The 20,564-nt window shown below is 36.2% G+C and overlaps 1 protein-coding gene across 7 annotated transcripts; it reads right to left on the bottom strand.

Annotated features, from left to right (window-relative positions):
• Positions 1–8,909: 8,909 nt before the first annotated feature.
• LOC113641652 (transmembrane and death domain protein 1-like) lies at positions 8,910–20,036 on the bottom strand. 7 transcript variants are annotated; one of them, XM_027144501.2, is made up of 7 exons: positions 19,908–20,036; positions 17,551–17,721; positions 16,440–16,618; positions 14,220–14,369; positions 13,852–13,971; positions 13,130–13,264; positions 8,950–9,361 (listed from the first exon to the last, which is right to left on the bottom strand). In XM_027144501.2, exons 3-7 carry the CDS (start codon positions 16,564–16,566, stop codon positions 9,159–9,161), a joined length of 735 nt encoding a protein of 244 aa, XP_027000302.2. In that variant the 5' UTR covers positions 16,567–16,618; positions 17,551–17,721; positions 19,908–20,036; the 3' UTR covers positions 8,950–9,158. The 7 variants fall into 7 exon arrangements, 6 of the variants coding, with proteins under 6 accessions (XP_027000306.2, XP_027000307.2, XP_027000302.2 ...); XR_007139197.1 differs by lacking the exons at positions 17,551–17,721; positions 19,908–20,036 and adding exons at positions 11,153–12,387; positions 16,727–17,187 and having other exon boundaries at positions 9,232–9,361; XM_027144505.2 differs by lacking the exons at positions 17,551–17,721; positions 19,908–20,036 and adding an exon at positions 16,727–17,183 and having other exon boundaries at positions 8,910–9,361; positions 13,259–13,264.
• Between the last annotated feature and the right edge of the window lie 528 nt (positions 20,037–20,564).

The following is a 20,564-nucleotide window of genomic DNA, read 5'->3' as shown; positions in this document are numbered from 1 at the left end:
CCTCTCAACTGAGGTGACAGAGACTCTGCTGAATGCTAGGGCTCCCTCCACTAGAAAACTGTATGCTCTGAAGTGGAGACTTTTTCGCCTCTGGTGTGATGAGCACTCTCAGGATCCAGTTCACTGCCCGGTTGGTACAGTGCTGGAGTTCCTGCAATCTTGCTTTGCTCAGGGCCTGCCCCCGTCTACTTTAAAGGTGTACGTGGCCGCAGTTGCCGCGAACCACGAACCTGTCCTTGGGGCCTCCTTGGGTAGGCACCCTTTGGTCTCTCGCTTTCTGCGTGGTCTCAGGCGGCTGAGGCCTTTCTCTAGGCCACGCCTTCCTTCCTGGGACCTTTCTGTGGTCCTGGAGGGGCTGCTGGAAGCCCCCTTTGAGCCCTTGGAGTCAGCCTCTGAGAAGTTTCTGACCCTGAAGTCGGCTCTGCTTCTTGCCTTGGCCTCTCTCTGGAGAGTCGGGGATTTGCAGGCTTTGTCGATCGCCCCCGCCTGCCTAGAATTTGCCCCCGGCATGTCCAAGGCTATCCTGTACTCCAGGCCAGGATATATCCCTAAGGTACCCAGGATGGCGGGATGTCCAATCATCCTGCAGGCCTACTGTCCCTCGCCCCATGAGTCGGCAGAACAGGAGAGGCTGCACTTGCTTTGCCCGGTAAGGGCCCTGAGGACTTACGTCCACCGCTCTAACTCGTGGCGTAACTCCTCCACCCTCCACCCACTCCACCAGGGGTATCGCCTCATCCAGTGCCATGGCCAGGGGTGTCCCCATTGAAGATATTTGTGCTGCGGCGGATGGTCCTCTCCGCACACCTTTATCAGATTCTATGACCTGGACTTGGACCCCACTCCAGGGTCCCAGGTACTGTGGGGCCTATGATGTGCTCTTCCCAGTCTGCTCGTGCTCTCTCACGGCCTCTGGCGCAGTCATTGACCGGTGCGTGGCGGCGTGGGTAATGGCATTCCCATAGCGTCAGCACTGACGCAGCGTTGAGTTCCCTCGAAAGGGAACTACACCAGGTTACGTATGTAACCCAGTTCCCTGAGAAGGGAATGAGACGCTGCGTTGCTGGCCACGCCCCAGGCACCCATTTGCGCTTCCTTCAGACAAAGAGAGCTGGAGCAGCGTGATGTAGATGCCCTTATATGGACTTACTGGCGAGTAATTACTCCGTCACGTGTCCTTTCCGAGCCATTAAATGGTGTGTGTGCACACAGAGCTTCAGACACAACTTCCTCAAAGAAGCATTCCCATAGCGTCAGCACTGACGCAGCATCTCGTTCCCTTCTCAGGGAACCGGGTTACATACGTAACCTGGTGTAGTTTTGAAGAGCTTATTGTTGTGAGTTTCACTGGAGCCTGTTACAAAAAAAAATGGTTCTGGAAAGTGGGAACACTTTCATTTGATTTTGCCCAGTAATGGATATATATGGTTTTGTTGTGAAGCCTAAACCTCACTCATCATTGGGCAATTATACGATTCAATGTAACATTTCATGTCGTATATTTTGTCATATATATTTTTATTGGATAGTAGTAATAAGTTTAAAAATATAGGAATGCAAGAAAAGCCTTTTGTGCACCGCTTAATACCATGATCTTTTTTTAAATGGTTCACACTTGTAATCATAAGAAAGTGTGTCTGCACTTATGTACCTTCAACCTTCATGAGTTTGATTTTTTCCTAAAAACCGTCAAAATGTCCACATTCACCATACAAAAAGTTATCTTTATTACATTTTTGTGTGGAGTTACCATACATATGCAATGGAACATGCTTTGGTCATGTATTTAATATATTCATTTATTTATTAATCTATCCTTAATTTGTCAATCCATTAATTTTTGCTTCTAAAATTAATACGTTGTTCCCTAAATGTGTTGCCTCCCCTCCCTGTGTGTCTGTCTTTGTTGTTCAGAATCAGAATCAGCTTTATTGCCAGGCATGTTTACACATGCGAGGAATTTGTTTTAGTGACATAATCTCCACAGTGTAACAGGATGTCATATGCAGTATAGAAGAAATTGTATGTACACATTTACAGGTGTGAAATGTGCAGTTTAAATAAACATATGTTCATCATTGTTTGTGTCACATTCTTGTCGTGTGTGTTTATTTTGCTATGTACATTTAAATTGGCTTGCATCATAGCCTATGTGAATAAATGTGTAAAATTGTATCCTGCATTTGGGACTGGCTGTGATGTTTCCCCCATGAGAACAAAACAACCATGCTCCAAAATATAGTGGAAATCCTTCCAAGAACAGTGAAGTAGGTTATAGTAGCAAAGATTGAAATCTGGAATTGGCTGTTTGACAAGAATATATGAATGTTATGCTCATATGTCCATACATTTTATTATAAAAAAAAATATAGTTTTCTATATTACTGATGCTGTTACGTTACTGTTTTTCAAATCTGATAACCACTAAAATTTAAGTCAAATGGTTAGGGGTTGGGGGTTTGATTCCCGTCTCCGCCTGTGTGTGCGGAGTTTACATGTTCTCCCCGTGCCTCGGGGGTTTCCTCCGGGTACTCCGGTTTCCCTCCCCCGGTCCAAAGACATGCATGGTAGGTTGATTGGCATCTCTGGAAAATTGTCCGTAGTGTGTGATTGCGTGAGTGAATGAGAGTGTGTGTGCTCTGCGATGGGTTGGCACTCCGTGCAGAGTGTATCCTGTCTTGATGCCCGATGACGCCTGAGATAGGCACAGGCTCCCGGTGACCCGAGTAGTTCGGACAAGCGGTAGAAAATGAGTGAGTGAGTGAGAGGGTTAATTTGAGGGTCAATAGGGTCAATATGATTTCAAAATTGCAATCTTTCATTTTCAAATGAGTAGTGAACAAATTCAAATTCTTCTATGATGTGCAAAGCCATGTAGTTTGAAGCATTCTTTTTTGCTTGTTCATTCTTAATTTGATATCACTATTTTATAATTGTAATTGTAGTGATATGGATTCAAGTAGTCATGTATGTGTTGTTTCTCATTAGTGTTATTAGTTATCATTTGTTAAATATTGTTCTTGCGTTAAATGTATATGCAAATATATTTGTATATACAGTACCGTAGTACTGTGCAATGATGCCAACTTGAACATCACTTAGACCTGTAAACGCTGGCGGGTGACGCTAGAGGGTGATCGTGAGCCGCAGGACATAGAGCTTCATTTATGAAGAAGCCACTCTGGCAGTCATTGATACACAGTTGAAAGATAACTAATTTCTATCTTTGTTTATGTGTTTTTACAGGTAAGATGAGTGATGTGGCATCACAGTTTGTGTTCATAAAATGTTTATACGTTAATTATATGTGTTAGTTTGATGAATGTGTATATTAAATCGATAAATTGAGCGGTTGAGGTACAACAGATGTGACGCCGAAATCCGTGACCTATCGTATGTTGTGACCTTAGACGGCGCTGTTGCTAAAATGCAGCGTAAAATAGGTCGTGAGAAGTTCGCTACGCAAACAGCGTTAATGCTAATCTTGCGTAAATCTTTGTTGCGAGACCGCACCAAGCGCCGTGCACGTTACCTTACAATAGTGCCGTCGCTGCAAAGAAACCGTTGCATGCGCCATGAACTAAAGACTCATTTACAGTACTTAAAAAACAAAGCTATTCAAATGCTTTTGCATTCTCTATTTTCATGACTGCTTTTTTTTTTAAATACCCTGAAAGTCATTTATTAATTAAGGCTAAAAAAATTTAGGCAGATGCTTTAGACTGTTAATTATATATATTAATTACAATGAATTAATTAATTAGATAATTTAAAGATATAACAACATTATTATTATTATTATTATTATTATTATTATTATTATTATTATTATTATTCCAAATTTGAATTAAACAAATTTGAAGACATTTGAATTATTTTTATTTGGCAACAAAGTGCTGAAAAAAATACTGGAATTCGTTATTGTTCTCTATATTCACTTTGGTGATGCCTAACACCCTCTATATTATATCCTGAAAAAGATTTGGGTCTCATATCAACAGAAACAAACTTACAGCATGGTCACCAATATGATAAGGCCCAATTACAGGTTATCAGAATCGGTTACCTCCCTCTTTACACATGCAATTAATTGAATGTTCTCCATATTCCATATATATATATATAATATAGAGGGTGTTAGACATCACCAGAGTGAATATGGAGAACATTCAATTCAATTTGGTATGTAATAGAGCAGGGGTATTCTAAGTCAAATTCAAAGAGGTCCAGTTACTAAAATTTCCTCCCAGCAAAGGTCCGAATCTTACATTGTCACTTAAAATAGTGTACCCTCATGTTAATAAAATCAATAACGTTTCAATAACACATTTCTATATAATTTATTGTTAAATTTAAAGTGTTTTCAAAGTCTGAACTTGTATGGCACTTGAATGGAAAACAATACTGTAGTTGTCTTTACTACATGTCAAGTAACAGACAGCAGACACTGAATTTCTTCTGAATAAAATAAATAAAAAGTGCAAACACAGCTTTGAGCAGCCTGAACTTAGGTCCTATATTTCAAGTAATGTAAAACATTCAGAATCTTCTGAATAAAATAAGTGCTTTTAATCTTTAAGAAAAAAATTCAACAAAAGACTTTTGAGCTGCCAATTTTTTTAAACATTAACTACATTAATAACACAGGAACCTTAGGCAAAAGAACATTTCAAGTAAAATAGAACAGGGCAGAATTTACTGAATAAAAGAAAAGTGCAGAGCTTTGAGCAGTTACCTTTTTCCTATCTCCTTTCCACCTCTCCTTACTCCCTTTCCATCTTCTGCTCCTAGTGAGAGAAATGGTCATGTAACTGTCCTGCCACCAATTTGAATTTTAATTGTCCTGCCAGTGTAATTAGGTGCCATCTTCTGCTCTGGAGTATGGAACAGAAACTATCTGTTTTTGGCTTGGCTTTTGATGACGCTACTGTCGCAATTACTAGATTAACTGTGCATGAACGAAAGATTTATCTTTTTATTAATATAAAGGAGCTTATATAATCTTATTATATTAGATTATAATAAGGAGATGCTTAATATGATAATATTAGAATTTTAACGGGTCCGGGCAGACCTGTCACTCTGTCCGGATCTGGACCGTGGTCCGCCATTTGGTGATGTCCGCTGTAGAGAGAAATAGCCTACTAAAAAGGAAACAAAGTGCTTATATACTGTTTGTGTATGAGTATTGAGTATTATTTATTGTCTGTCTGATGCCATGAAAATGTTAGTGTTACAGACAGTATTCAGCAATATATTCTCATTTTCATTTGATGTGTTGTCATAAGATTGTGCAAAGTGAGCTTGTGGATATAGAGCTTCATATATATGTGAAGAAGCCACTCTGGCAGTCATTGATACACAGTTGAAAGATAACTAATTTCTATCTTTGTTTGTGTTTTTATAGTTCTTTTTCAGCAATAAAACAATATATGTGCCAGAAGTCTCCGCCTCTTCTGTGTGCAACATAATGATATAACAATAATACTGACATATTAATATATAATAATAATAATAATAATATAAGATATATGACTGCGTTATGAAGTAATCTGGCTAATCATGTCAGTCATGAAAGTCTTTATTTCACTGATATCAGTATTCACGTTATATTCATTTTATCCATTATGTATGACATAAGCAAAATGTTGATCAAATATTGTGAAACTTAACACAATTGTGCAGGCCATCTCCTCCAGTTCTAGTTTGGCCTAATTGAAATATTATTTTTGTATTGCCTTGTAAAGATATCTACAGTACATTATTACCACAGTCGCTCAGTGAACCAGAAATATTTAAGATTTAATATTAATGTCATACAGTCAAGGTGTTGATCAGGTAATCAATTATTTTTCTGTTAAATTCCACACATATTTTAAAGAGCAGCAATATTAAATGTGTACCTTGTTCCAGCATCAATCTACTCAGCATAACTTAACACTACACTGAAATATGTATAAACTACGAACTGTTATTTCTCTCAACAGTTTTACATTACTCCTCAACCAATATAAGTGGGACCAGCATGTTATTATTCCACAAAAATGAATAAGCATTTTATTTAAAAATCAATAATATTAAATATTTAATTCAACACTAAAATGCATATTCAAATGCATATTTTGCATTATATTTAAATAACATAAATAACTCTTTAACAATTAGCATTAGGCCTGCTAGTCTTATTATACAATTAAAATGATTGGCAGGATTTATCTAATTGAGTCGTGTCAATCTAATTACTTTCATATATCAATAAAGTGAAAACATACATATATCTAACCTATCTCATTCTGACACATTTCATCCACAAAGATCCATATGGTGCTTGTTGTCTGCTACAATAAGCAACACATGGAACATCTCTTATCATTCATTCAACACAATTTGAGAGTGTGAATATATCAGGATATTTTAATATATAATATATTATATATATAATATATATAATTAATGTTAAAGTTTAGGTAACTATTACCCTAACCCTAACCCAGGTGTGCATTTTCTCCAGTGCGTACATATGTTATATCAGGATACATCTGGCCAAAATCCATAAACACAGTATCAATTATCTTATTTATATTTAATATTAAATTATATAAATTTTATGGCTTTTATAGCAACTCATTACATGTATGCTTTTAATTCTCCTCGACCAGAGCCTTTTTATAGTTCTATTAAACTGCCACCACAGGATGGCACTGTAGCTTTATCAGTGACTCTTGGTTTTTTAAAACAAAACAGAGGGTTAAAGATCTCAGATATGGTTTGTCAGATAAGGTCCTGTTTAACCATTTTGCCTTAATAAATGAAAAGATTTTATATAAATGTCCTTAGTAATTTACAGTTGATAATTATTCATCAAAATGTGCATGTGTGTATAAAGAAAATCAGCATGTTTGGCAGTTTAGTTTATAGAAAATTTTAGACAAAAAAGTCTAAAGCCGGTGTCTGAAATGTCTGATGAAAGAAAAATAAATATTCAGTTTCACTAATTAGTCTGAAGGCATGGATAGTCTCCTGGTAATATGCAGACAGGCGAATATCTATTAAACAGACATCCACCTGTTTCTTTTTGAGAATGACAGAACCCATCTGTTCCTTTTGTGATGTACTGTACATACTTAGCCATACACTGCTTACTGTTTTAAAAACAACTGTTTTAATGTCCAGTATTTGTTTCGAATATCTCAACATAAAACTGTGTGTGTGTATTGATTCATTCATTCATTTTCTACCGCTTATCCGAACTTCTCGGGTCACTGGGAACCTGTGCCTGTCATCGGGCATCAAGGCAGGATACACCCTGGGCGGAGTTTTATATATATCTATATATATATATATATATATATATATATATATATATATATATATATATATATATATATATATATATATATCAGTTTTATTTTCATTCTAATAATACTGGAAAATTCAAGTAATATAACTACACAAACAAAACCAACAAAATGTCTCCAAAATTACCTACAGATGTATCACATCAGGTGCAAATTATGAGAACATTGTAACAGAGCATTTTGATGAATGCCTTATTTAAACCACAGATATTTAGTTTGGTTTGCTCTTAATTGTTGAAGTGTGAGGTATCACCATGGTGAGATCCAAAGAGCTCTCTGAGACTTATTGCTTGAGTCTGGTAAGGGATTAAAAAAGATCAGCCATTCCACTGTTCGAAAATCATTTGCAAGTGGAGAACATATAAAACAACTGCCAACAAAGCCATGTCAGGCCATTTAGGCAAATTCACCTGAGGAGCAGATCAAAAAGGGAGTGCACAACTTTAATTATCATGGGCGATGTGCAAGGAGGAACCCTTTGCTGTCTAAGAAGAACATGAGGGCAAGACTGAAGTTTGTGAAAGAATACAGACAAAGGTCAGACTTCTGAATAGTGTGCTTTGGACAGATGAGTTTAAAACTGAATTATCTGGACACCATAACAGTTTATCATACATCATAACAGGGCATGTTTGGTGTAAACCAAATATAGCATTTCAGCAAAAGAACCTCATACCAACTTTGAAACTTTGAGGTGGAAGGGGATGGTTAGGGGATGCTTTGCTACAGCAGGACCTGGCCAATTTATCATAGAATACACTGTGAATTCTACATTGTATTAGAAGATGCTTGAAGAACATGTGAGACCATCTGCCAAAAATTGATGCTGAAGTGGACCTGGACCTTGCAACATGACAAAAACATACCAGTAAATCTACCAAGGACTCGCTGAAATGTAAAAAAGTGAGAATTCTGGAATGGTCAGTATAATAATAATATGTCAAAGCCGAGATCTAAATCCGTTGAGGTGTGACAAGGCCAGAAATTGATATGTTGACATTTAAAAATGTTGAAAATAAAAATAAATAAATAAATAAATAAATAAATATTTTCCACCCTCCAACACATTGAAATTTTCTTAGCTGTTGATTTATGAACTAATTGCCTTTAATTGCTGTTTAGCACAATTGTTAATCTGTGCTTCCTTATTCAGGGGCACATTAGGCTATATTTTTATAATGAAATAGATAGTAGAAAGAGACATACACAAAATGTATATTACATTACGTGTAGAAATGCATTATTTGTAGAAATTACATTGTTGATCCTACACATTATTACATGTTAAACTGATAGTCAAGAGCTGTCCCCATAATAGCCTTTTCTCAGTATGCTCTTCTCTACCTGACCAGTGTTCTGTGTCATTTGCTGAGTGCTATTTTGCAGGTTGCATTCAGGCATTATGGGAAGACTCAAGGGACAACAAGCTAGGCTGGATAATTAGTTTTTACTCCACACCAGATAGGCAAAACTGGTTAGTGCCAACATGGAGCCTCTATCCAGAGATGCTGAATTCTTACATTCTTACAGATATTTGCAAAAAAATCCCCAGAACAATGATTATTTTCTGTATATAATACTGATGAAGAATATTGGCCAGCATGGCAGTGGAAGACTCTGAAGTTATTGTAAATAACTTTTCTGTTAAGTTTGCCACAAAATGTTTTATTTTTTTCAAGAGGATTTTGAATTTATTTAAAATGTTTATGTACAATCATAGCTCAATTTAAAAACACAGATTCAATAGAATGTTCACAACAGGAGAAGGAATGATGATACATTTGGTGTTTGGATTATAGATTAGGATTGACCAGAGAGATCACATTGTGATAGACCTAAGATAAAGAGCAATAACGTAGGTATGCCTAAGAGCAGTGCACCAATAACTCCAAGGATGAGGCCAATGATCAGAGTCCATACACCATCCAGCATGTGATGCTGGTATGGTGGCTTTGGTTGCCACTCCACCACCAGGTCCAAATCCTTCCAGGACAAGCTCCTCGCTAAATAACAACAAAGATGCCCAAATAAGTCACTAACTGCCTTCACACAGTGGGTGAACACCTACTGTACCTCTTTCTGAAAAACTATATGCTTACTTATTTTTTCCCCAGTTTGTTTATTTAAAAAAAAAAAAAGCTATATTCCTCCCAACAGAGTTTGGCTGATATACTAGGCTGATAGAATTCTTAGTGTGTGTAATGGTAAACCAGAATTGATGTATTCATTGATGGAGCCTTCAAAACACTTTTGTACCTCGCACTGGAAAAAGGCATCTGCCTAATACCATTAATGTAAGTGAAAATTGTTGGATGTTCTTGACCAGGTAAGTGGGTTGTCTTTCTATGTACAGGCAGTCTTTGGGGTCGTAGGATGTACCTTGGAGACCAGTGGAACTAGTCTGATGGACTTAAAGCATGATATGTACTGTATATGTACTGTTGTAGAAAGGACATTATTTACATTTACAGTATGTCCTGTCCATTGTCACCCAAATGAGGATAAGCTCCCTTCTTAGCCTGGTTCCCCTCAAGGTTTTTTCCTTATGTCATCTCAGGGATTGAAAAAAAAGAAAAATTTAAATTTATATGTGAAATTAAGATGTTAGTCTGCAGGGGTATGGTTGGTTCAACTTGTCTATTTTATTTTTCAATTGAATTCAATTCAAGTTTATTTGTATAGCGCTTTTTACAATTGACATTATATCAAAGCAGCTTTACAGAACATACACATTGAACAAAAGATTAATAAAATACAAAATTCAAGATTAATATTAGATATTTTTAAATGTGTTTGTAATTATCCCCAATGAACAAGTCTGAAGTGACTCAGGCAACAGTGGCAAGGAAAAACTCCCTTGAATGGAAGGAAGAAACCTTGAGAGGAACCAGACTCAAAGGGGAACCCATCCTCATATGGGTGACAATTATTATTCAGATTTTTACAAACTTGTGTTTCTACAGTCAATAATTTGTTCAACAGGTTGAAACTTTGGGGTTTCTCCTCAGTGTTGCTATGCCTGAGCCACCTATTTTATTTGTAAGTGTGCATAATGCCACACTTGTTCACTCCACCTCAACCATTTATCCACTGTATGTTTAGCTTTGGGGTTTATGTTCTAGGGGAAAGAGGTGGCTGATAATAAAGTTGATAAAAGTACACATAAGAAGTGTGTCAAATTTCAATCCATGATGGCCACGATTGCTTATTTATTTATTTACTCCTAACCTTGGCCTGTGCACATGAATTGCTTGATGAGATGTATCTATGGATGTTTGTTACCATTTTTGGCCACCAATACCTGACCTTTAATAAGTGTTACATCCTGTGAGTTCCTGGATGTCCTATAGGGGACACTTGATGAGCTTGCCCCTCAGAGGGTACACGGCTTTATTTCTGGAGGGCATGCAGAAGGGACTTGTTGTACTGGTCTAACTCTATCACTTTATTCAGAGTCTGCATTAAAGCCAACATAAAACAAAATGGAGGCAATGTGTGCTCTGGCATCTGTTCCTTATTTTCTGTGTTGTACAGGAAAGACGGAGTCTGCAGTAAAATTCCCTCCAGGCTTGGCAAGACTTCAAGCTTTTGACTGATTTTGGTTACTTGAAGTTTTTATGGTCTATGAAAATGAACTGAATAGCTGAATAGCTGCTCCTTCCAACCAGTTACACCATTACTGAAGGCTGTTTTCCACTCCTTGCCTACTTTAATGTCAAAGAGGTACTACTTGCAAATTTGGTGAATATCTTGGCTGAACAAAATTCTTCATAGAAGAGGAATAACAAATGTACCTTGTTTTAATGGCTCTTAGGTGAAGTCCTCCACTGCTTATTGTGAGGCTAAGAAGATAGGATATATTAAAAGATTCATTGTCCTTCAATGATTGAAGCAATGTCCATTGTTAAAAGTTTATACAAATTAAATCTGAATTGAACTGAATTGAGATTAACTTGGATGGCGCCTGTCAGGAGCTCTGTGTCACAGTCAGTGGGTCTATGTAGTGGTAGGCTAGCTTTATCTTTGCTGAAGCCATCTTCTATATCTTGATATTTTATAGTAACTGTTGTAAGTGCTTGACTTTTGGGGCTTTTCATTGTAGTAAGTGCAATTACTAAGTGGTGAAGATGCAGGCAGGGATTAATGCAGTAGGATTGCGATTTCTTTGCTGTGCCATGATATTTGCTAGGGAATCCCTAGGATGATGGGGTGTTCCAGTAATAGAAATATTTTAATGGATGTGGAATTGGCTGTGTGGGTTTGTTCAGCTTCAATTCAATCAATTTTCATTTGTATAGCTCTTTTCAAAAAGCAATAAAGAAGAAGAAAGAAAAAAGAAGAAGAAAGGAAGAAAGAAACCTTGAGAGACATCTACAGCTGTATTTTATAGTCAAGAAGCACCAATGCATAAGACAATTCATTCATTATATCAAGTCTGTCTTGATGAAGTTGTCAACTGGTTAGTAATTATGGAAATGACAGTCCAAAGCCATGTCCATGGTCTCTAAGTGATACTATCTAACAGTGCTATATTTCTCAAGGATGTACATGTAGGGCAGCAGTGAGTGGCCTCCAAGTGATGAGAAGTGGTCAAGAAAGCCCAGCAGCATCTCTACTTCCTATGAAGGCTGAGGAAACCACATCTGCCTCTTCCCATCCTGATTACGTTTTACAGAGGGACCACTGAGCAGCTGCACTGTCTGGTTTGGGATTGCACCATCTCGGATTGCATGACCCTACAGCAGATAGTGAGAACAGCTGAAAAGACCATTAGAGTCTCTCTTCCCTCTCTCACGGACATTTATACCACACGCTGCATCCAAAACACCCACAGACTGGCCATGTTCCAACCAGATCACAGTAATATATTAATACCCTTTTCACTCATCCCTTCTGCCTTAGAAGAATTTTGTTCAGCCAAGCCACTGACAGCAGATATGAGATGCTTGTGTGATAGTGTGTTTGGTTTTCTTCAAAGATGGTGCTGTTATGGTGCTGATGATATAGGTAGATGTTTCCCATCTGTTTTCTGAATGTTGATTTAATTTTTTTGTGAAAAAAATGAAACAAAACAAAACAAGTAAGCAAATAACCATATGTATTGAAATATGTTGTTTAATTTTGTTACATGAGGATATTTGTTTGTTTAGAAAAGTTGTTAAAGATGACACAATGATAAATAAAACTGAATAATGAAGAACTTTTCTCCAGGAACACATTCAGTGAAATTATGATCTGATTCACTGTACATTCCAGGTGAAAGTTTGGGATATGAGCTTTAATCTGCAACAGTTCCCATAAAGAAAGAATTCTCTTTTTTTCACTACCAAGGTTGATCCAAATGTGTGGCCATTTTTAACCACTAAAGGTTTTTTAAAAATGTATTTATTTATTTATTTTTTGTTTGTTTGTTTGCTTGTTTATTTTCATATCTAAGTTGAATTATTTTATTCAAAGTTTTTATGAGCCTTGTCCTTCTTGTTTACCATCCCATTTACACAATTCATAAATCTTCATATGTAATTTTACACAAATTCTGGAGCTACTCTAGGATACACTGTAGGTTATAAGAAGTCATTATTCCTAATGCACTGGTTTTTCATAAAAAAACTTTTTTCTAATGCTCCTGTGAATGTTTCCTGAATGAATTTGATTGTATCCAGTTTGAAAAATGAGGCTAAGTATTAAGAAATTGCCTCTAAATTTTTAAAAGTTATTTTAAAGCATTTTTCAAAAACATTACTGATGCAATGTACTGCATCATCCCATACCTTTTACAGAATGATGTGTTTCCTCAGCTTGAGAGTGCATTAAATAGGATGGTATTTGGTTGATGTGCTCATGGTATTTGTCAACATAGCGCTGCATGGCCAGAGTCTGGTCCTGATTAATGTTCTTACCTAACTCTACAAGATAAAGCACATAGAGGCACAACAACATTAATTACTACTTCACAGTAATGCCATTGTCTTACAGAATTACCATGAAGTTTAATTATGAATAATTTAATATTCATGATATTACTTGGAGAAGGAAGAAATTAGTGTTGGGTCTGTGGTGGACTCGGATGAAAATAATTTATGGTCTGTTGGTTCAGCCCAACACTGTGCTCTACTTCTAATATTTTCTTTTATTTTTTGATAATTAATGATAGATTATACTAAGTGATATGGGACAAACAAAAACAACAACAACAAACAAATAGCACTGTTATTGGTTCCAAAAAGTACTTCTATAGGTCTACCATTCAAGACAATCTGAATCTGAATCAAAGTGAATCTGCCAGCAACCCAAAAACTGCCATTGTAACCCCATTGCAATTTTTCATATTTCTTCATGGAATCTGTTTATTTATTTACATTATAACATTTAACTTAAATATAAAATAATTCGCAGAGGGTTAGAGAGAGAGCAATCACAATTACAAAATGTGTGTGTGTGTGTGTGCGCGCGCATGCGTGTGTGTGTGTGTGTGTGTGTGTGTGAAACTAACCTATTGCAATGTCAGTCCTTCCAATCTGCTGAAGAGTGCGAGATAGTCTGTCATAGTACATCTGTTCACCATTGGTCTGGAGCCAGTCAATCAGTAGTGAATGACAGTGGGACTTTTTGTCTGACACACATACACACATGCACAGTAATGCTCAAATAGCTGCAGTCCATCCTGCACATTAAGAGCAGTCAATTCTTCAAATAACTCCATTTTACACAATTAAAATAATCACCCTTCTGTAGGATTTTATGAAGCATTTTTTTAGTAGGAACCTAACGTACTGTGCTCTGGTGTACTGTATTTCAAGCATGTACAGTATTTCAAGTATCTCAAATGTTTGTTAAAAATAAGTAACACAATCTTTGTACCTGTACCTCTGGGTGTGCGGCCTATCATTCTGAATTGGTTTGTTTCCTCAGAGAGGGAATGGTTTTCAACTGGGTTTGAGAGGGTCATTAGAAGCTCTTCACACTCATGAACTGTCAGAAGATCCACTAGTCGCTGCAGCTGATGTAATCCTGAAAGTCCACCATCACTGAGACCATTGAAGGGTCATTTTTGCCATAGTAATTTCCTTACTGAATTTGTAGTCATTGATTATAGCAAGAACCAGGGGCAATTCTAGGGTCAGAGCTTTAGGGGTGCTGAGCACCCAATGAGCCCCACTGCCACCACCCACCCCTCTTTTCACACAAAAACAAAAAATATGTCTATTGAAAAATAACTTGATCATTTTAACATTGATTCAACTAACTCCATAATCCAGATTTTTTCTCTTTTTTTGGTGACCTTTTCAGAACACCAGCTTAATTGTGAGAGTTGAGAGACAGACAGCCCCCTGTAACACACAAAACCTTCTTCACCCAGCTGTTTTTTCTGACCGTTAACTCCATGTGCCTCCTTTTGTATCAACAGTCATCAGATTGGTTAGATTAGATTCAACTTTATTGTCATTGAACAAAGTAACGGGTACTTGGACAACAAAATGTAATTCATCTCCTGTAAATTATTTACAAATGGTTTTTATCGTTAATTTGATAGATGGCCATTTGTATATAATTTACAGGAGCTGAATTACATTTTGTTGTCCAAGTAACGGGTACTTGGACAACAAAATGTAATTCATCTCCTGTAAATTATTTACAAATGGCCATCTATCAAATTAACGATAAACTTTAACAACAGAGACACATGTACGCAATACACAGGTACCTCAGTTTATTTCGCGCTGCTGTTTTTGTTTCACGCTCTAGCAGTAAATAAACAGAACTGCATGCGTCTTGCGGAAGGTCATTGTAACCGGCGCTACTTCTCTCCGTTTATGACTATAGACGAGTCACCCAGGTCCTGTGCTACTACACAGCGGCGGCGACTCGCTGGACTAAAATAGTCCGAAAATGTTTTCATTTTCATCCTTAACACATACATATAAAACCACAAACTACGGAGTATGTTTTGGACATTATTTAACCTTGTAAAAGACGAACAAAAATTTTCGAATAACAACATATCTTCCTCCAAGTTTTAGGGGTGCTGAGCTCCTTTTTAGGGGTGTTGAAGCACCCCTAAAAAGGAACTAGTCTCGCCCTTGGCAAGAACCATATTATAATGTAGAGCTGTGCTCACTGAAGCTGAATTGGAACCTCAGATTTAATGATTAATTTATATCTGGTACATAAATTGCATTGGTGAAATAATAATAATAATTAAAAAATGAAAATTGTAGTCGGTGTGGAAGCTCATACTGTGAAAATATTGTACAGCAGACCAAACCTTTATAAAAATATAGGAAATATTCATTTCTCTCAGAAGATGATATATGATACAAATGATACATAGTCCTAGATCATAATATTTCTATCGGTTTGACACATTTCAGACAAGCTTATTTTGCATGTGAACAGACTATAAAACTCCCAACCCCCAAGACACTTTACCTGGTTCCCAAGTTGCAGCTATGAGAAGAGTGTTCTTTTCTCCTAATTAGTTAATCTCTCTGTTTCATTATTTTAATAATTCTTTAGTATCAGTCTTACTACAGCACTAATGAATTCTTGAAACTATTTGGTTAATTTTCTTTGGCAGCTCTGACAATAATACCAACTGCAACAGAAATCCCAGCTTTAATACAACCAGTGTTGTTTTTGTTTCTATGGTAACAAAAAACCATGGGGATAGTGTCGAGGACCTTCCACATAAACAGTCTAAAAACTTAAATAATTGTTGATAGGGTGAAAGAGAGAATTTTTCTAAGATAGGAAAAACAGTGAAGGACTGACTGTTTCTAGCTGTTTTATATGTTATAAAAGATAACAAGAATGTTATTTCATGTATGTTCAACACTCCAAATGTTCAAAATTGTCATGTATTTAAATTAACAATAAAATTACATTAAACACAAAAAATATTGTTGGCAGATTGCTTTGTGTTAGAGGTACAAAACTTTTACTGAAAACGGTTACTGATTATTTTCCTCTAAAAGCTAAACCCAATATGTATGGTTGTTTATGTACAAAACACCTACTTTTTTTTTATAAATAATAAATACACTCTCTTGTTTATCATTTGCATCAGGTTGAATTTCTCACCTGTGTCTTCACTGAGGCTTGGGCTCAGGAGGAGGAAAATGGAGAAAAGTGCAGTGGTTATGATCTGAGTAAAGATCATTTTTTGATTTGACTGTATTTTTAAACAGTCTCTGTGTTCCACAATCATGATGTGAGGCGTTCTGTTCCGTTGAGCATGAATTAATTAGTTGGACCAGATTCTGTTGAAGCAAAAAAAATTGTGAGAGTTTGTCATCCTGAAAATCGTCAGTATTTAAATCCTGCGATATATTACTAAATGATTTACCATGGATTTACCATGGATTTACCTCATAACTGTTTGTTAGACAGTAAACAAGTAATTATGATAAAATAAACATTTTAAGTGGTCATTACTTATTCTTTTTTTTAACGTTGTCAGTACTAAATCAAATTAGTTGTTTGTACTATTCGTAAGAAAAATTGAGTTGGAATGTTAAGAAGAGAACTCGATATGTCAGGTTTTTATAAGGGAGGGGCGGAGCCTAATGAAACAGGTGTTGACGGTGAACTGAGCGGTGCCTGGAGTTTCCTCCTGGCTGATGACGAACGTTACACAACGCAAAAATCAGGACGGATGTTAAACTGTTAAACATTGACGTGGTGTTAGCGTGAAACTATTTGGTCAGTTTGTTCACAGTTTAGCTGTAACAAATTAAAGATCTACTTTTTGTCAAGGCACATTTTATAATCCAGTGTGTTTCTGTATGTTGTTCAGTTAGATACAACGTGTGTATTTAGTGGGCATACGTTTAGTCGGTTCGTATCAGCACGTCCATGTACAGTACACGTGCTTGTGGCTAACGTGAGTGACTTCACATGAGTGACTTTGTCTTTATTTATAATATTAACAATCTGTTTTAAGGACGAGGTCATTAGCCTTCGTTAATTAACTTTTACAGTGGAATTTTATCTGCAACTGATTTTCTTATGCTCTGTTTTCACATGTAAGTTTTATGAATTTATCTGTGACAAACGTGGTTATCTATTAAAACATGTATCTTTGTCAATACAAGTCTATTTGTTTAACATTATTGATAGTTATTTAATAAGAAATGTCTTGAATGAGCTCTGTTTTTAGGAGTTTGATGATGATGATCACTTGTTTCACCACCTTGACTTCGGAATCCTCCTTGTTGAGCAGGAAGGTGTTGAGATCCCATCTTCACTTAATCTTAGTCCAGCCTTAGATAAGATCATCATTGAGGGAGAACTTGGTGATGGAAGGCATTAAAGACCTTTTTTTTGGCAAAAGCCTTGTATTTCTTAAATTGTGAAGTAAGACCTAAATATAATACAAGTTAACAGTGGTCAACTCGAGCTTAATTTTATAGGCTTGTCTCAAGTTCCATTTCAAATCCAGTTTTAATGCATGTCTAGTCAGTCTCAAAGATATAGCATTTTAACACTTCATATTCATCTAAAAAAAAAAACATGCAAAAAGGTTTGCTTGTGCAAAAAAACTTTTACTTGTCTTTTGGTTGACAAGTTAAGTACACTGGTTTTGTTTTTATTGTTTAATTATTTAAAGAAATCCTTATTATTGTATTATCTAAGTAATATAATTTTTGAACCATAATACATGCTTAGATATAATTAATATGCTTTATTTGTTTTGTTTAACTTATTAATTATTTTTATTAAATGTATACTCACATATGTTAATGAAGTGAATTAATTATTTCTAGTTAAAAGACTAATACAAACTAAACTTGTCTACTGCACCCACTAAAGGGTCTATGTTTACACAAATTAACATGTTTAGTTTCCCAATGTAAAATCTAAACTTGATTAGTGCAACGGGTTTCCACATAAAGTCAACTAATTTTGGTTAACAGAATATATTTTAGATTGAATTCAGCTATCTATTAGACATTTAAGGATAAGGATAATAAGGAGTACATTTGTTGTTTATAAACACCACCAAAAGCTCATAAAAATCTGTTTATTTGAATTTTATTGTTGAAAATGATGCAATTCAAACATGCAATCCACATGGATTATTGATTGAACTAAACTCAGTAGATAAAACTATTCAAGGTACACATGAAAGCTCCTGTAAACAGAGTGTGTAACCAAGTCTGTGTGTGTATGTGTGCATGTGTTTGTCTTTTATTTGCCACTTGTCTGGTTTTGTCCCAGAAACAGTTCCTAGAAACACGTGTAAGGCAAATTGCTTTATGGGGAGGATAAAAATAGGGAAGTTATGGAGTTAAAAGCTCTGCACAAAGATGGAGGGCACAAGGTCAGGGAAGGATACATTTAGCCTACTCCAAGTGCTCCAAGCAGTAGCTGAAACTAAATACACACACCCACACACAAACTACAAAGAAATGGCTGTGAATACTGAGTCAAAAACAATAACTGTCTGTAACATAAAGACATACATCCTTGTTGATTCTCAACACTAATTTTGCACAGTATTATTTATTTTTCAGCAAGGTGTGTGTGATGACTCCATGTCTTCTACGCTTCACACCACTGAAATCTGATTCCTTAAAGACACAGACTCCGGTGGAATGAAGGATAGAATCTATAGATAACTGTAGAATTGCAACATCAGCCATTTTTTAATTGCAGTTTTTCACACTGCAACTTAGATCCTGTTAAAGCAAAAGGCAAACCCTGTTTCAAATTAAATAAATAAATAAATAAATAAAAAGAACAACAGGTGTAAAGAGCATTCAACAGGCAGGCATAAACATTTGTGCTTATGAAAATATTTAATAGAAGAAAAGTCTTTTAAAATAGCAGACAGGCTGGTGTCCTGTATAATATTAATAGGCAAATTTGCTCAGTGTGTGGGTAAGTGTTTGGGTGTATATATACACTCTGCAACCTGGCCTCTCCTTACAGCGAGCCCAGGCCTGTCTTTCTCTCTATGCCCCGGGCCATGGAGGCACTACTGTATGCAGTCCTGTAAAGTGAAATCCAGCATGAAAACACACACCCACACACACACACACACACACACACACACACACACACACACACACACACACACACACACACACACACACACACACACACACACACACACTCCTGCATGGGCTTAACTGGGTGTATTTTGCAGTGCTCTTGGAAGTAATAATCCAACATTTTTCTCCCACACCTATGAGGTCATGTTCAGATAATGTTTTAACTCCCAGTACTCTGGGAGCAAGAATTCATTTGCTGAATTGAACTTACTAGACACATTATTTGATATGAACAATAGGTTGAGATTTTAAAAAGTTAATACCATGCAGTTAGTGCACATTAATTACATGTGAATAGAAGTTGGTTAACGTTCTTCACTTTTGCAATCAACTTTCTCTTCATCTTTTTTAAAAGCTACCATTAAGAAAGTGGTTATAATGTTTTAAAAACTGTTGTAAAATAAAAACCAGCCTAGCAAACAAAGAAACAAACAAAAAGCCTAATCAAGCTACTCTGATAGATCATACACCTTGACAAATAATTTACACTCACCTGTTTTGTTAAGATCCAGACCTATTCCCAAAGCCTTTTCCCAAAAAACTCAATAGAGGTAAAGATTGTATGTCTCTCCATAGGAAATAAAAAAGGGTGGATGTGCAACAGTTTGGGCCACTCTCTTTATTTGCCTACCTTTCTCAGGTAATGCTACTTTACTTCTTTGCTCTGACCAATAGGAACATATGATTTTAAGAAGCCACTCCTCTCACCTCCATAAAGTGCAAGCACACCAGGTGCTCTATACTTGGATTCAGCCTAAAGCCTGTTAAGTGACTTAAAACACAGGTGAACAATTAAAAACAAGTGAAAATTGTACATCAGACATGTGGATTAAAACACCTATGCATTTGCATGCAGTTATTGGTGTATCCATGGTATATAGCCATTTTTATTAGAAACAATGTAGGGTGATTGCACAATACAGGGAGAGACATTCTTTTATTAATATTTGTTTATTTTAAATATTCGAGCATCTATTTTGGTAATATTGCCTGAACATTTGCTTGCAAATTTGTACATACAATTGCCTATATTTGTATATGTATATTTCATATGTATATTTAAACTGCACATTTCACATCTGTAAATGTGTACATACAATTACACTGTATATGTCATTCTGTTAGACTGTGGAGCTTCTGGCACTAAAAC

This window comes from Tachysurus fulvidraco, chromosome 23, assembly GCF_022655615.1.
Source record: "Tachysurus fulvidraco isolate hzauxx_2018 chromosome 23, HZAU_PFXX_2.0, whole genome shotgun sequence".
Taxonomy (NCBI): Eukaryota; Metazoa; Chordata; class Actinopteri; order Siluriformes; family Bagridae; genus Tachysurus; species Tachysurus fulvidraco.
The sequence above is the reverse complement of the archived record's forward strand: the minus strand, read 5'-3'. Positions and strand labels throughout refer to the sequence as shown.

Excerpts from the sequence above, each read along its gene's own strand:
- LOC113641652 (XM_027144501.2), bottom strand. The coding sequence starts at position 16,566 with ATGATTGTGGAACACAGAGACTGTTTAAAAATACAGTCAAATCAAAAA. Across the intron at positions 14,370-16,439 it reads AAGCCTCAGTGAAGACACAG|GATTACATCAGCTGCAGCGA; the intron begins GTGAGAAATTCA and ends GTGGACTTTCAG. Across the intron at positions 13,972-14,219 it reads CCGCACACCCAGAGGTACAG|ACAAAAAGTCCCACTGTCAT; the intron begins GTACAAAGATTG and ends TATGTGTGTCAG.